The 15,369-nt window shown below is 37.8% G+C and overlaps 1 protein-coding gene across 1 annotated transcript; it reads left to right on the forward strand.

Annotated features, from left to right (window-relative positions):
- The first annotated feature begins 1,577 nt into the window (after positions 1 to 1,577).
- LOC116318179 (adhesion G protein-coupled receptor F5-like) lies at positions 1,578 to 10,827 on the forward strand. The gene is made up of 17 exons (XM_031737129.2): positions 1,578 to 1,663; positions 3,294 to 3,342; positions 3,440 to 3,569; positions 3,673 to 3,822; positions 3,956 to 4,065; positions 4,153 to 4,211; positions 4,297 to 4,421; positions 5,061 to 5,285; positions 5,658 to 5,924; positions 6,059 to 6,199; positions 7,076 to 7,184; positions 7,401 to 7,476; positions 7,691 to 7,870; positions 8,379 to 9,701; positions 9,796 to 9,837; positions 10,114 to 10,149; positions 10,230 to 10,827. Exons 1-17 carry the CDS (start codon positions 1,635 to 1,637, stop codon positions 10,287 to 10,289), a joined length of 3,111 nt encoding a protein of 1,036 aa, XP_031592989.2. The 5' UTR covers positions 1,578 to 1,634; the 3' UTR covers positions 10,290 to 10,827.
- Positions 10,828 to 15,369: the final 4,542 nt, after the last annotated feature.

A 15,369-nucleotide genomic window follows, 5' to 3' on the forward strand; every position in this document is an offset into this window, starting at 1 on the left:
AGAGACAACCAATCACACTCACATTCACTCCCGTATTCACACCTATGGGCAATTTAGTGTTTCCAATTAACCTAACCCCACCAACTGCATGTCTTTGGGAGGCAGCCGAAGTACCGGGGAGAACCCACTCAAACACCACAGAGAAAGACCCCGGCCTGATGGTGGAATTGAACTCAGCTGAACTCATTTATATCAAATCACCTGTGAAAATATAATTGAATGCTATGTCAAGTCACTGTGTATGTTTAATACAAAAATCAAATGTGAGGCTAATTATTCAAAAACAAACAATAAGAGTTAGATACCATAACTCTCCAAATAGATTTTGTGTAATATATGTTTAGCTATGAACTCTCTATCAGTTCACCCTGCCTAGAAAGAGTTGTCAGTTGCTCCTAAATCTCATTTGACTAAACATTTGTGTTCATATAATACTTAGAGCAAATGAGTTCTTTGTTTTAAGGTCAGACAACTAATGATTATCCAAAAGGGACCCATAAAAGTTCTGCATTACAGAGCTTCTCTGTACGCTCAGTCCTCAACACATGGTTTGTATAATAAGGTCTGTTAGCACATAAAGGTTATGTAAAAAACTGTAAAGGGCAAATATAGATACTTGGTATAGGGCTGATTTGCCATTGCAGTCATGTGAAAAGAGTTGGCTTTGAGATATATGCAGTACTCACTGGTCTTCAATGATAAGGTGGTGTACAACAAATTCAGAAGGAAAATTAACAATTCAATCAATTATTCAACACAATACATGCAATAATACGTTAAGAAGGGATTGGACAGTTAATTTACTAAAACGTACTTAAGTTCATCAGTTTATGCTCAAAGATGTTTTTACTTTGAGAGTTGGGATTTGTGTCAAATAAGGACATATCATTGGTAAACTGGAAATGGCAACCAACCTGATATTGACATATAAGGACCTGTGGAGGAGTTCAGAGTCAAACAAACAAACAAAAAAATTAGTGGGAAAAATCATTAGGGTGAGACATTAATATGTGTAGAAAAATGAATGGCCATCCGCTGGCTAGTTGCTACGTGTAGCTAAGTGAATGCAACAGTTTATCTCCTATAAATCCAGCTTTTATCCTTTGTGTATTTTCCCAGTCCAAGACGAAATACTCCAAGAAACCCAAACAAATTCCGACTTACAGTCAAAAGCATGTATATAAACCTCACATTAACACATGCTTAAGTTACTCTGAAGCACCAAGTTGAATTGAATAAACAATATAGTACAGTATGAAGGCAAACATCAGTGATATAAAAATTGTCCTTTTCATATATGGCGTCATAAAAATTATGCCTCATATCTAATAAATAAACTACACTTTGCTGTAGTGTGGAGTTATTCAGGTGACACTGCACTTTTCTGTACACATAGTTTCAAAAATGAAAACCATATTACACACAAACATCATTCAGTCTCTGTTTTTGATAGTCAAATTAGTGGTACATGACAGCCTTTTTACTTTGCATGTCTATCTGCAGTAACCTCTACAGGTAACTGGTCATCTACTGCTGTCACGTTAAAAAATACTTCAGTCTTCTGTTGACCATTTCCTTGTGAGCAGCTGTACGGATTCCTCCACCTGGTGCACCTCCATCACTTTGGGGCTCTGATGGGTCCTTCTACCATCCTGAACACCAGGTTAGTAAAAATTTCAGTATTTATGATTTTCCTGATTTGATTAAACATTTGTATTCGTAATATACTTAGAGCAAATGAGTTCTTTGTTTTAAGGTCAGACCACTAATAATTATCCAAATGGGACCTATAAAAGTTCTGCATTACAGAGCTTCTCTGTACGCTGGGTCCTCAACACAAGGTTTGTATAATACGGTCTGTTAGCACATAAAGGTTATGTAAAAAACTGTAAAGGGTAAATATAGATGCTTGGTATAGGGCTGATTTGCCATTGCAGTCATGTGAAAAGAGTTGGCTTTAAGATATATGCAGTACTCACTGGTCTTTGATAAGGTGGTGTACAACAAATTCACAAGGAAAATTGACCGTTCAATTAATTATTCAACAGATAATACATGTAATAATACTTTAAGAAGGGATTGGACAGTTAATTTACTAAAAAGCCCTTTAATTCATTAGTTTATGCTCAAAGATGTTTTTACTCTGAAAGTTGGGATTTGTGTCAAATAAGGACATATCACTGGGGCGATCGTGGCTCAAGAGTTGGCAGTTCGTCTTGTAATCAGAAGGCTGCCGGTTCGAGCCCTGGCTCTGACAATCTTGGTCGTTGTGTCCTTGGGCAAGACACTTCACCCGTTGCCTACTGGTGGTGGTCAGAGGGCCCGGTGGCGCCAGTGTCCGGCAGCCTCGCCTCTGTCAGTGCGCCCCAGGGCAGCTGTGGCTGTAATGTAGCTTGCCATCACCAGTGTGTGAATGGGTGGATGACTGAATGTAGTGTAAAGCGCTTTGGGGTCCATAGGGACTAAGTAAAGCGCTATACAAATACAGGCCATTTACCATATCACTGGTAAACGGGAAATGGCAACCAACCTGATATTGACATATAAAGACCTGTGGAGGAGTTCATAGTTCAAACAAAAAAAAAATTATTAGGGTAAGACATTAATATGTGTAGAAAAATTAATGGCCATCCACTGGCTAGTTGCTACATGTAACTAAGTGAATGCCAGAATTTATCTCCTATAAATCCAGCTTTTATCCTTTGTGTATTCTCCCAGTCCAAATATACTCCAAAACCATTTAAACTAATTCGGCTGGAAATAGTGTTTTTAAACTTGGAATTTTGAAAATATGTATTTGAAATCTGATCCTGGTTTGTGGGTGGCTGTGGCTCAGGTGGTATTAGATTGTTGGTATGAGCCCTGGTAGTCAGTATGATAAGAGGGGCACCTCAATTTCAACTTTTTAAAATTTCAGGATTTTTAGATGTTAGAGTGATTTGTATTGGAGCTATCTTTAATATATTGTATTTTTTAATCTTGATCATTTTCACTGCTGTCCTTGTTTTGGAGCAACTATGACCACAAAGTTTCCTCTGGGATTAGTAAAGTATTCTGATTCTGACTCTGCTCCACTCTTCATGCAAAAATGGCCTCACTCTTTCCTTCATTAATGATCTCTATCATCTCTTTAATCATATTACCATTATAAATTTTGCAAAGGCAGCATTTTTGCAGATGTTGGCTTGGTTTTGCATGGAAGTGCAACATTTTAATTATCGTATTTATAATTAATAAATGCTATTGTTTGCCAAAAGCTTTTAAAAAAATGTCATTTATTTTTCCCTAAACAGGATGTGGACCTTTTTATTTCTTTACATCTTGGGCATAAACGTCTGTCAGGTTTGTTGATTACACGCAAATGCACAGTTTGATCTTAAAATTCAACCTTATCATGGCATTAAAAAAGAAAAAAGATGGAATCACTTTTCTTTCACAGGCTGATAACTCAACACAAATGCTTTATGCCAAACTGATAATAGACAAAAGTGCAATTGTAAATATCACAAACATGCTGAAGAGTTTTACATATAACAATACAGTTGTTGAAGCACCTGTAATGACAACAGGTAAACTCATTTTCAGTCTTCCACATACACCATGCTGTGATTTATGAAGAAAATACTTATTTAACCTCTAATTCTAACCCTGCATAACTCTTGTCCTTATAAGTGTGCACAAATGGTCCAGGCGGGAAGGTATGTCATTGCAAACCGGGCCACAGATGGAGCGATACTTTCTGTCAGTCTAATCCAAAATGTTGTGGCGATGCAAACTGTACTTTGAATAGTGCAGACGCAAAGTGTGTCCTAAACACCACAGGTATTTATATATATTTATATATAATATATGTATATATCTATATCTATATCTATATCTATATTTAAATGTATCTAATTTGTGTGCATCAAGGTTGAAAGCATTAAAAAAAAAACTGACATTTTCTTGCTCACAGTTACCATCACAGGATCTTTGAAAATTGCAAAGGCAAACGACCATGAAAACTGTTTGAAAGGCATACAAACTAAAGAATATATAAGCTGCAGAAATAACTTGACGACACAGGTAATAAACAGTCATTTAAAAATATACAATGTCTTTATTTATAATAAATAAGAACACTATTATTTACTCTCTTTCCATACCTCTTAGATGAAAACAGTGTACAGCACTCTGAGGGGATTTGACTTTTTAACCATTACAGGATTCAGGTATATTCGTGCAATTACAAATAAAATGTTTCGGTAAATGTATTTTACATGTGTGACTAAAATCTGTCTTCGTTTTTTATTGAAGGCTCGGAAGCCTCTACGTAGATTTTATAATGAGCGTCGCTTCCACCGTCAATTCACAAACTCTGATTAACAATTCAGAAGCCATCAGCCGAAGTCTGTCAGCCTCACTTGATATGGAGACTGCAGGTAATGTAATCTACCTGTGGAGGGCGCACATATTAGAAATGAATCCCAACCTGGACGGAAGTTTTTTTTTCCTCTTAAATTGTATACAAATTCTGTTAGATTGTGTTTTAGATATCATTTTAGCGCTCCTTGAGTATCATTCTCCACCAACATGTCAGACTGACATATCTCAACAACTACTGGATGGACTGCCATGAAATTTTATGCATATTATACAAATTTTTTCCACTGTGTAAATTGTGACTAACATTCTTATTTAAAGGACCGGATCAGCTAAATAACCTTTCAAAATTCGCAAAACGTTGCCCGCTGAAATCCCAATTTTATTTCTTTGTTTCTATTATAAAATGATAATCTGAGGTCAACAATGCTATGGATACAATCATATTATTCTGATAAAGATTAAGAAAATATGAGTGAAACACAAATCTCTCCCTCTCTGGTTTTAGTTTATAGTGATATGCTTTAACGATTGTTTATCCGTAGCTCCGGTACAGTACTATTCAACCTATGGCGTTCATGGAACTGTAAATGTTTTCAAGTTTCAATGACTGGCCGCCAGGTGGCAGTATTTCCATATGACATACCAGATGTACGTGGTTTCCATGCCAGTTCACTATTATTGTTTTTTCTCTGTAGGTGTTGTCCGCTTAATAATGCCAAACAACATGCCTATCCCGTATGCGGCCACTGACCAAAACATCACATGCATAGCAGAGGAGGACCTTGGAACTACACCACAGTGGAGTATAACAAACACCAATGGGGAATATGAAATAACTAATGGAACAGTTTCAACTGTCACAATATTATCAAAAACAGAGAGTAAAATCCAGCTCAAAGAAGTGACAGAACTCTGGAAAGGTATGTTTGTATGTGAGATTTTGAGACTTCTATGTAATTAGTGTAAACCCATCCAGAAAAAAAAACTAAATAAATTGTACAAGACATGTTTAAGCAATTTAAAAAAGAAATAAAGATTTTTTTTTTTATTTCGAATGTGATACAAATTAAAACTTGTATATGCAATTTAATATTTATTTATCTATGTCAGAAGGTTCAATAAATATTTCTTTTCATGTTTTTTCTGGGAATTGTTCAGGCTTTAAACGGTTAAATAGTTTGGTACTGTGAGCTGAAAAACTCAACTATCTGGATTAAACATTTTTAATTATCTAATCTGATTCCTACATGTACCGGCTTTAACACTGTTTTTGTTTTTGTTTTTTTTCCTAGGAACGTACTTGTGTCTCTACCAACAAACAAAAACCAGTTACAAAGACAATCTGACATGTACAATCAACATAGAACACAAAGGCAGTGCTGTACTGGATGTAGCTCTAAAGCCCGACATTGCTGTCTTCACTGTGCCATCATTTCCACGCTGCAAAACTGAAGGTGATGTTCTCCAAGTAGCAGCCCAGTGTGACATAAATAATAGCACTGAACCTTATAATGTCACATGGAATGGTGACGGCCTCAAAGATTATTCAACAACTTCGGGTAAGCATATTTTTTCTTTTCTTTTCTTTTCTTTTCTTTTCTTTTCTTTTCTTATTTGCCAAATAATTTTAGTTAAAAATATTTATTTTCCAATTGTTATGAAAATCCATGACATGAATGTATCATTCTTGCAGGTGACAAAACACAAATTTATACAGCTCAAAAAATTATCAGCTGTGGTACAAAGAACAACAATCAAATTACAGCATCGTGTATATTTACAAACAGACTTGGGCAAAATAAAAGTGCTTCGGTGCCCTTCAACGTCATTGCCGGTAAGTTGTTGTATTTTGTAATAAGGATTAAACGAATAAATGCCCACAAACAATCCCACATAGGAGCTAAAACAAAAACCTACAACAAAGTTCTTGTCTTTGGCAGACATAAATGAAAACAAATTCATCTGATTTAATTTTATTCAAAAAGTGCCAGTTCACAACACTTGTCTGAAGTTGCTGATATTTTAAGATAAACCAAACAAAATATTTATAAATAACTACTTACCTTAATAAGGATAGTCCAATAAATTGCCATTTTAAATGCCCCAAAATGTATTCCTAATTAATTACAATGAAATTAAAAGAAATAGAAATAAAAAGAGTGATATTTGTAGCTGTAAGACACACATGCTGCTAAAGGTGGCTCTATAAGCTACTGAATCATGTGGTGTACATAATGGGGTGGAGACATTTAACTCTGATTTTGTTACATAAATAATGACAGAATATAAATTTAATACATTTCTGTGTATCTGAGGTTGTAGTTAAATTGTTTTTGAATCTGCATACAGAGGATTTATTTTATATTGTTGTGATATATAAAAACCTTTGAAGTGAAAGAGGGTGCACTTTCTTTTTACCATGACTATAATAGTTTATAGTAATGATGATATCGTAATAGTCACATACTCAAATATACTACAATGTAAAATAAAATGAAGATAAAATATAGAAATATGAGAGCAGCCCATTGTTTTAGAATCATGAATGAATGTAGGCTATATTGATTACTTCACAGATGAGAGAGCCAAATATTTATGATGCATTATAGAATATAATTTCTGCAAGAGAAACTCATTTGAACACATCATTCTCTAAATTAACTTTTGATATTGTCTTAGTTAATGTATGAAATTTTATTTGTCAAAACAGCAGGTGAAAAATTCTGTCCGGCTGAGGGTGACTGGGGAGACACCAAACTTGGTTTCACTTCAGTCTTAAAATGCACAAACTCTGCTGGACTAAGAACAAGGAAATGCAAGTAAGAATCCAACTGCTGATCATATTTATTATGTAATAATGTATCAGTTATTTGTTATTTGTTTGACTATTTTTATTTATTTTTTTATATTAAAATGGCTCAGTTGCCCAAACAATGATTGTTTGCATTTGTAACTGGGAACATTATTTGAGCAGTTCATAAATGAACATTTATTTGTGAAATTTGTTAAGATATTATTAAAATTAATATTTTCAGCCTAAGCGAAAAATGGGAAGATGAGGTGTCAGGATGTGTGAACTCAGACCTGTACACCGTACTGCAAAATGCAGTAGTAAGTAAGCTTAAGTTTCATAATTGATGTTAAGAAATTGTTTCCATATGATAGGAAAGTAACTTAATAATCTCAAACTTAATACAGCAACAAATTCTCCAACTGTTATGAGATTTTTACACAACAGAAAAAAGGAAAGTCGTTCATCTTTTTGTCAAAACCGCTTTAGCTGATTCAGTTAGACTTGACTAATACGTATGTGCTCTTGTTACAGATTTCTGACATTGGACTTGGGTCACTAGATAAAAATGCAGAAACAATATTTTCTAACCTTAACAATGTCACTCAAAATTCAGGACGTATAAACACTTTTGCTAATGTGAATGCATCAGTTGAGGTACTCACCACCATGAGTAACAAACTGCAAACTGTAGACAATGCAACCACGACTACAGTAAGTATCAAAGAATCTTTATATTTATTATTATTTAAAAACTTTAAAAAATATTAAAATGAATAAGTATACTTGTACTTAAAGTTTGAATCTTTAAGAGTTACAAGGAAACAAATCTCCAATGTATTTATTCACTCGTCTTTTTTGAATACAGCAGCAGTTCAGTTTTACTATTTATAATTAACTTGTACACCAAGTTCATTGCTAATGCAAATCAAGAATTTCCTGCTGCTGTTACGTCAGATTAAAAGAGTTCAAATGATGAGCAACCCTGTCCCTTTTATTCTGAAGAAGCCACAGGAAATGTCACCACCCTAGCCATTGTTCGGTAAATGTATCTACAGTTACTAGTTTTGACAGTGGCTTATTCACAGGAATGGAGGGACAATGACCAGCTAGTGAAGCAGATAAAAAGCCGCATGTGCCAAACTTTCACTAGTTCAGTTTTTTATGATACATTTTTAACATCATAGTTATATCACCAACAAACCTTTGTCGTTCTTTTCAGAATTTCCTGGCCTCATCTAGTAATCTGTTGGATGGGTCTCTTGGAAACTCGTGGAAAACACCAAATCCTCAAAGCAACCAAACCCTGGCTGAGAAATATCTGTGGACAGTTGAGAAGTTAATTGCGATATCAAACATAAGTAATGGTTCAAATCCAAGTAATATAAATATAGGCACATGCAGTGGAAAAACATGCACCAATACGGTGTTCGATGCCACAGTCACTGTTAAAAGCTCAGGAAATGGCACTGTAAAAACAGCTGGATTCAAATACCTGCAGGAATATTTGCCCAATACAACAAACACATCTGACATCAACAGTATTGTTGTGTCAACAACCACTACTGAAGGGGGAAAAGAAAACCTTAAGATTACAATAAAGTTCCCATTGCTCACACCAAGGCCTCGCGATGTTAGTCTGCAATGTGTCTCATGGAACTACAACCAGAGCAAATGGACAGATGAAGGATGTGTCTGGGGGGGTGCTTCTAAACCCGACGAGTGCATTTGCAATCATCTGACTTCATTTGCCATTCTGATGTCCAGGTATCCCATTGAAATCCCTTACATGACCGAGATAACGTACGCTGGACTTTCTGTGTCAGTGGTGTCACTCGTTATCAGCCTCCTGATAGAACTGATCGTCTGGAGCAAAGTAGTCAAGACAAATACTCTACATTTGCGCCACACCGCCCACGTGAACATTTCTCTTTGTTTGCTGGTGGCAGATTGCTGTTTTCTGGCATCTTCTAAACCAGAGAGCATTTCAGAAATCTGGTGTAGAATCTCAGCTCTTCTGAAGCATTTCTGCTACCTGGCCATGTTCTTTTGGATGTTGAGCCTGAGCACCACGCTCCTTCATCAGGCAGTTTTCCTGTTTCACAAAGTGGGCAAGAAAACCTATCTGAGGTTCTCGTTGATCCTGGGCTACGTTTGTCCTTTTCTCATCGTTTTCATCACATTTCTCACCAACAACGCCGGCGCTAAAGGCGTGTATTTCAGTACGAAAACATGTTGGCTGGTTTATTCTGGAATTCTGAAAGGAACCATCTATACATTCATTCTTCCAGTTGGTATAATTGTTTTCATCAATTTGTTTGCCATGGTAGTGGTAATCATGAAGCTTCTGGACCATAAGATCACAGAAAAATCTCATGAGAAAGAAATACAGGCTGCCAAAACTGTCCTGAGATCAGTTATTCTTCTGACTCCAATCTTTGGTTTGCCATGGATTTTTGGATTTGCAACATTTAGTCTGGACCTCACAGCTGGAGCTGTGACTTTAGCTGTGAACTACGCTTTTGTTCTGCTCAACGCATTCCAGGTATGGTCACAATTATTAAACTGATCAGACTCAATATCTGTTCTGCTAAAAGTATCGCTTGTTTTCTTTTTAAATGCTTGTTTTTCATTTCTAGGGTTTGTTGATTTTGTTGACCACGTGCCTGGGGGACAGAATGGTAAAGTCATTTACTTCTAGAGATAAGAGGCCTACCTAGTTTAGTTACATGCTGCTGTATCACTGTGATAACATTTGAATATATTTAAAGTTTGAAGCCAATGGCAGGAACGCATGATCTAAAATCCACAGCTGAATCAATGTCATTATTGTTGTAGTTGTTCTCAGGTTTATTCTGTGTCATTTCAGTTATTTTAATGAAATTATTATCAACAGTTATCAAAAATATCCTTGGAAATTTTTTCATTAAATGTTGTTTTTCTTCTGATTTTGACAGACCCGTGAAGCACTGCGGAATTCTTTCAGGAAAAAAGTAAGTGAACCACAGCTTGTTTGTAAATGACCACAGTGACTGATGATGAATGACTCACATCTTTTTCCTCTGTTCTGCAGGCTCCACCAACCATCAGCGAAAGCTCCACAAAGTTGGAAACAACAACTAAAAAGTCCTAAACAACACCTGTACACATGTATACTCACAAAACACTACATTTAAATCAAATGTAATAGATTCATGAGCTACATTTACTCTTTGATGTGACTGTTTCTTGTTGTTTATTTTCAGTAATACAAGTCAGAAATGGTCATAATTGTTATATGCATATCTGTGTTTTTTTGTTCTATATACATATTAATATGAAATGTGATTTAATAATGCTGTACATCGCATGTCTTAAATAGCACCTAGCAATAAAGAGCTGAAGGAAAACTCTCAGCTGAAAGGATAGAAGAAAACCTGCGTGAGGATTTTATTTCTGTAAATGTGATTCGAGATCACATCTTGCTTCAGTTTTTACGTTTTCTTTGTCCCGTTCTGCCCACTCCTCATCTGTGTCATCCACTGAAACCCCTTCGCGGGCTGCTTGTGTACAATAAACATGTCACCCTGTCTCTGCTCTGTAACACACAAAAACAAGAATGTATACTTGTCATGTATAAAGATTATACTCTTGGTTATTGTTAATAAAATTACAAGAATGTGAAGTGTGAACTGGGCTTTATGTCATACTGCTCTAACTGCTTTGTAGTCCTTGTCATGACTATCCTGCGCCCTGTGATGGTGTCCTTGCTTGTGTGGCCTTGCAGATGAAATACAAACCTCAGCCACATCTAGCAATATTAAATCTTGCGACACTGCATGTGATTTCATCTCGACGGCTTTGGATTGTGTTTTGAGGAAGGAGTCCATCTCAGTCAAGTCGAGCAGCCGCCTTTCCTTTTTTCGGTATATATACCTTAGAGTATATGTACCCTGCCTCTTAACTCTATCACTTCAGGGTTATGCCCCAGCCCCCCTGCAACTCGGATAAAGATAGGAGGATGGTAGTTGTTGTAAATCCATTTAATTTTTATGTTAACCAGACTATAGACTTTGTTGAACATTATGTAATATGAAGATAACATGTAGTATTTAAGTGACCAAGTAGTATTGGGGTAAAAGCTATTGAATAGTTTTGGAGTAAATTGACAAAATCGTCAATGATTACAATATTCCAAGAGTTCAACTTACTTCATCTAACCATGTTTCAGTCACGTTTAATCAACACAAAATGCACAGGTTTATTGAATATGAATAAGTTGTGTTGATTTAACTAAGTTGTTTAAGTTTCTGCCAAAGCAAAACAGTTGTGTGCAACCAATCTCCACTACTGAATTAAGTAAATCCAATATGGTCTTTTTTTCAGTGCATTCATCACTTATAATCCAGCAGGAAACAACCAAATCCTTGGAAGTTATAATCCAAGACAGCAAAAATTAGAAAAAGCCACAAAATACAAATCCAATTTGTAAGTCCAGTGTTTGGGAGTGGCTAATCTTCTGATCATGCTCTCTACCAATTGCAGGAAACTAGAGGAAGAACATCTTACCCAATGTGCACTGGATTTTTTTTTATACGTTATTCTCTTTCTTCCTGCCCTTGATGTCCATATTGTGCAATATCTCATCTACATTCCCATATTTCAAGTCACACCCTGTTGCTCTCTTTGTATAAACATACTTAATATAGAAGAAAAATAAATAATTATAGTCATCCAGGAATTATTGATGTCATTATTGCCTGCAGCAGTCAATCCTAAACAAATTTTATTTCAGCACTAGTTTTTTTTATTCTATTTATAAAGACTCAGTTGAACCTGTCAGTGTCTTAGTCTGTTAAGTCTTGTCAGCTTCATTTCATGATCACTGATGGACATTTCCACCTCAATGTGATTATATTATTCAATTACAATAGAACTTGATTCACATTTTAAAATAAACCTTATTTACCTTATACTAGGCCTCTCCAGTTAATCCTCAGTGACTGGAGACCCCTCTCAAACAGCAGTTGAGTGGGTCTACTGCATATAGTCAGAGCTGAGTCCCTGAGTGATTATTTTATTAATATCTGCCATCACCTTGACACCACAGAGCAAATAGATTGGCTAAAACACCCTCCCAAAAACAAACTCATGAACTGGTTGTTTTCAAACTGTCTGACACATTTGGATCATAAAAATTACCTGCACATTTGCTGACCTCATTATTTTAAACTTTGGCCATGTTAAATAGAGCAACATGTATTCTAACAGTATAAAAAACTGCAGCAAGGTAACAGGCCTACTGTTAGTTCCCTCCTTGAAGGTTTTTCCAGGTCTATGCTGATATATGTGAAAAATGATATGCAGGAGCTTGACATAGGAAGAAAAGTAATAATATTTTATGGTGATATTTTCTTCTTGATGATTTTTTAGTACCAGTTTGGTTGTAAAAAAAAATGTCCTTTGAGAAGATATTGCCTTGACTTTTAAGAATGTATGTTTATTACTTCACTGATAATGTCAGGTTTGTCCCTTGGATGTTTGCCCTGAGTTCCTAAAGTCTCTGCAACATGGTGTGGAGATGATGCGGGGCGGACCCTCTGGATTGGCAGACCGGGGTCCAATCTTTAAGAAGTGCAACTGGCGTCGTTGCCCACCTCTCAATTTTAAATACACGTAGACATTGAGGGCTAGCAGGAGGGGCTATGCGCTTACCTGCTGCTCTGGCAGGTAACTCCATGCCCTCCTGGGTTTTAAATGCACTTTAGAACACACATGCATCAACATATGAGCGGATGGAGGGAGGTTTGGAGTCTTCACACACCCCCGTTCTCTGCGGCCTGCTGGAGCGGGGGGGCTGGGAGGAGGAGTTGGCCGTCCGACTGGGGTCTGGAATGTGGGGCCTCCCTGCTGCTACGGAGTCGGGGCGGTCTGCTTCTCCCCACCGCAGGGAAAAGGGTAACACCACCTGGGTCTGGGTGCAGTTTCCCCCTCCAGGGGCGAGGGTACCCAGACCGGGTTCTTAGAGTACGCTTGGGGAGAGTGATTGTGTGTACAGCGTCTCTTTATGTCTGTCTCCACGTTGGTTGAGTGTGGAATAATTGCTTATGAGAGCATGAGGGTGGGAATGGATGTTTGTATCTGTGTGTGCCTGTATGTCTGTGTCTATATGTCAGGTTGGGTATCAGACGCCACCTCTCTGGGGACATCTCAGGCCCTCCAAGGTTTGGAGGCCTATCTCCCCCCACCACTTCCCCTGCCGGTGGCGGACGCCCTCAGACATCGGTGCGTTGGTGGTTCTGTGTGTCCGGGGGTGGGCGCCCAGGTACATACCGGCTCACTCCTTGGCGGCTGCTTATCGGGGCCTGGAGCCTGGGGCTCGCTCGGGCCACTTCGGAGGCGGGGTGCCCTCAGCCTCTCGGCCCGGGGCTCGGTCACTCTGGCACAGCTGGCTGCTGGCGGAGCTCACGGGCACGTCACTGCAACCCCCCCTGGCTTCTGCTCCGCGGCTGCTGAGTGACCCCTCATCTGGGACTCTCCTCAGCTCTTTCTGGGATAGTGGCGCGGCTGCCCCTCTGTTGGTCTTCCTTGGTCTCTTGTGTTCTGGGGGCCTCTGGATGTCTGGAGTTTTGATCTCCTCCATACCTGCGTCATGCCCTGGAGGACGGGGCAGTGGCCCCCCACACCCTCTAGCAGATCATTACATGAAGGAACCTTTAAAAAAAAAAAAAAAACCAAAAAAAAAAAACCAAGCGCGTTCATGCTCACAGGTGTACACACAGGTGATCACACACAAACTACACCCTTTTTGGCTCTTACCTCAAAGCACACTGTGCGCTGTCGATCTTACGTGCTGCACAATAATGTTTAATATTTAGTATTTACTGTCATATTCCCATAGATCATTGTGATGATGTTTATTACTCTCGTTTTCTTCTGCTTGCTTTCTTCTTTCTTTCTCAACAGGTGATCCAGGCGATCGATATATGTATGTTTTTGTCTGCTTATTCTGTTGGTTTTTGGTTTTTCGCCCTTTTTCCCCGTCCCTCTTCCCCGCTGTTTTTCTTTCCCTCTTTCTTTCTCCCCTTTCCTTCCCCCAGTCAAGTCTGTCCCGTATTCAGCGTGAATTCAAGTGAAAATAAAATAAACAATAAAAGGTAAATCAAATGGACCATTACGGCAAGGCTGGGATGGTCCATTTGGTAAAGTAAATCCATTGGGCATCTTTCTTCCCCTTTAAACAATAATTCTGATGGCAAAAGAACCAAACGGGACAGGTTTTAAAAAAAAAAAGAAAAAAAAAGAAAAAAAAAGAAAAAAGAAGAAGAAGTGCAACTGGAGGGTGTGCTTCAACTCCAGGGAGATCACACTCCAGAGCCTCCCTGGGAAGGTCTATGCCAGGGTGCTGGAAAGGAGAGTTCACTCTTTAGTCAAACCTCAGATACAGCAGGAACAATGTGGTTTTCATCCACCAGGGCTGCCATTTGATTCTGTTTATAAATTTTATGGACAGAATTTCATCTGTGCTTTTTTCAGATGATGTGGTTCTGTCAGCTTTATCGGGTGGTGGCCTCTGGCTCTCACTGTAGTGGTTTGCATCAGAGTGTGAAGTGGAGGGAATGAGAATCAACACGAATGTAAGTGGGAATGAGAATCAAATTTGAGGTCTCAGCTGGAAAATGGTAGAGTGCTTACTGTGGGTCAGGACCAAATTGCTGCCCCAAGTGGAGTTCAGCACCTCCCTTAGATACAGGGTGAGGAGTTCAGTAATTAGAGATGTGTAAAGTTTTTATTTAAAAAATAAAATAAAAGAAGAGTTAGATACCTGACTCTCCAAATACATTTCCTGTAACGTGGGTACAATTCACATATTCCTACCAGTGTATGAAAAGTCAGTTCCTGATAAATATAATTTGACTGAAGATTTGTATGCTTGGAGTGAATAAGTTCCTTGTTTTAAGCTCAGGCCTCTAATGATTGTGCAACTTGGACCCAAAAACTAGGAGCTGTGCATTACACAGTTTCTCTGTACTCTGGGTCCTCAACAAAAAGGTTATATAGCAATGAAAATAATGTAAAAGTAAATATAGATGCTTGGTAGAGTGCTGATTTGCCACTAAAGTAACATCAGAAGTACATCCCCCGTGAAACATTAATTTGGCTAGTTTCTACGTGTGGCTAACCATAGGCCACAATTTATCTCCTGCTAGATTTTCAGACAAACTCTTGTAATT

Source organism: Oreochromis aureus, linkage group 19 (genome assembly GCF_013358895.1).
Source record: "Oreochromis aureus strain Israel breed Guangdong linkage group 19, ZZ_aureus, whole genome shotgun sequence".
In the NCBI taxonomy this organism is placed as follows: Eukaryota; Metazoa; Chordata; class Actinopteri; order Cichliformes; family Cichlidae; genus Oreochromis; species Oreochromis aureus.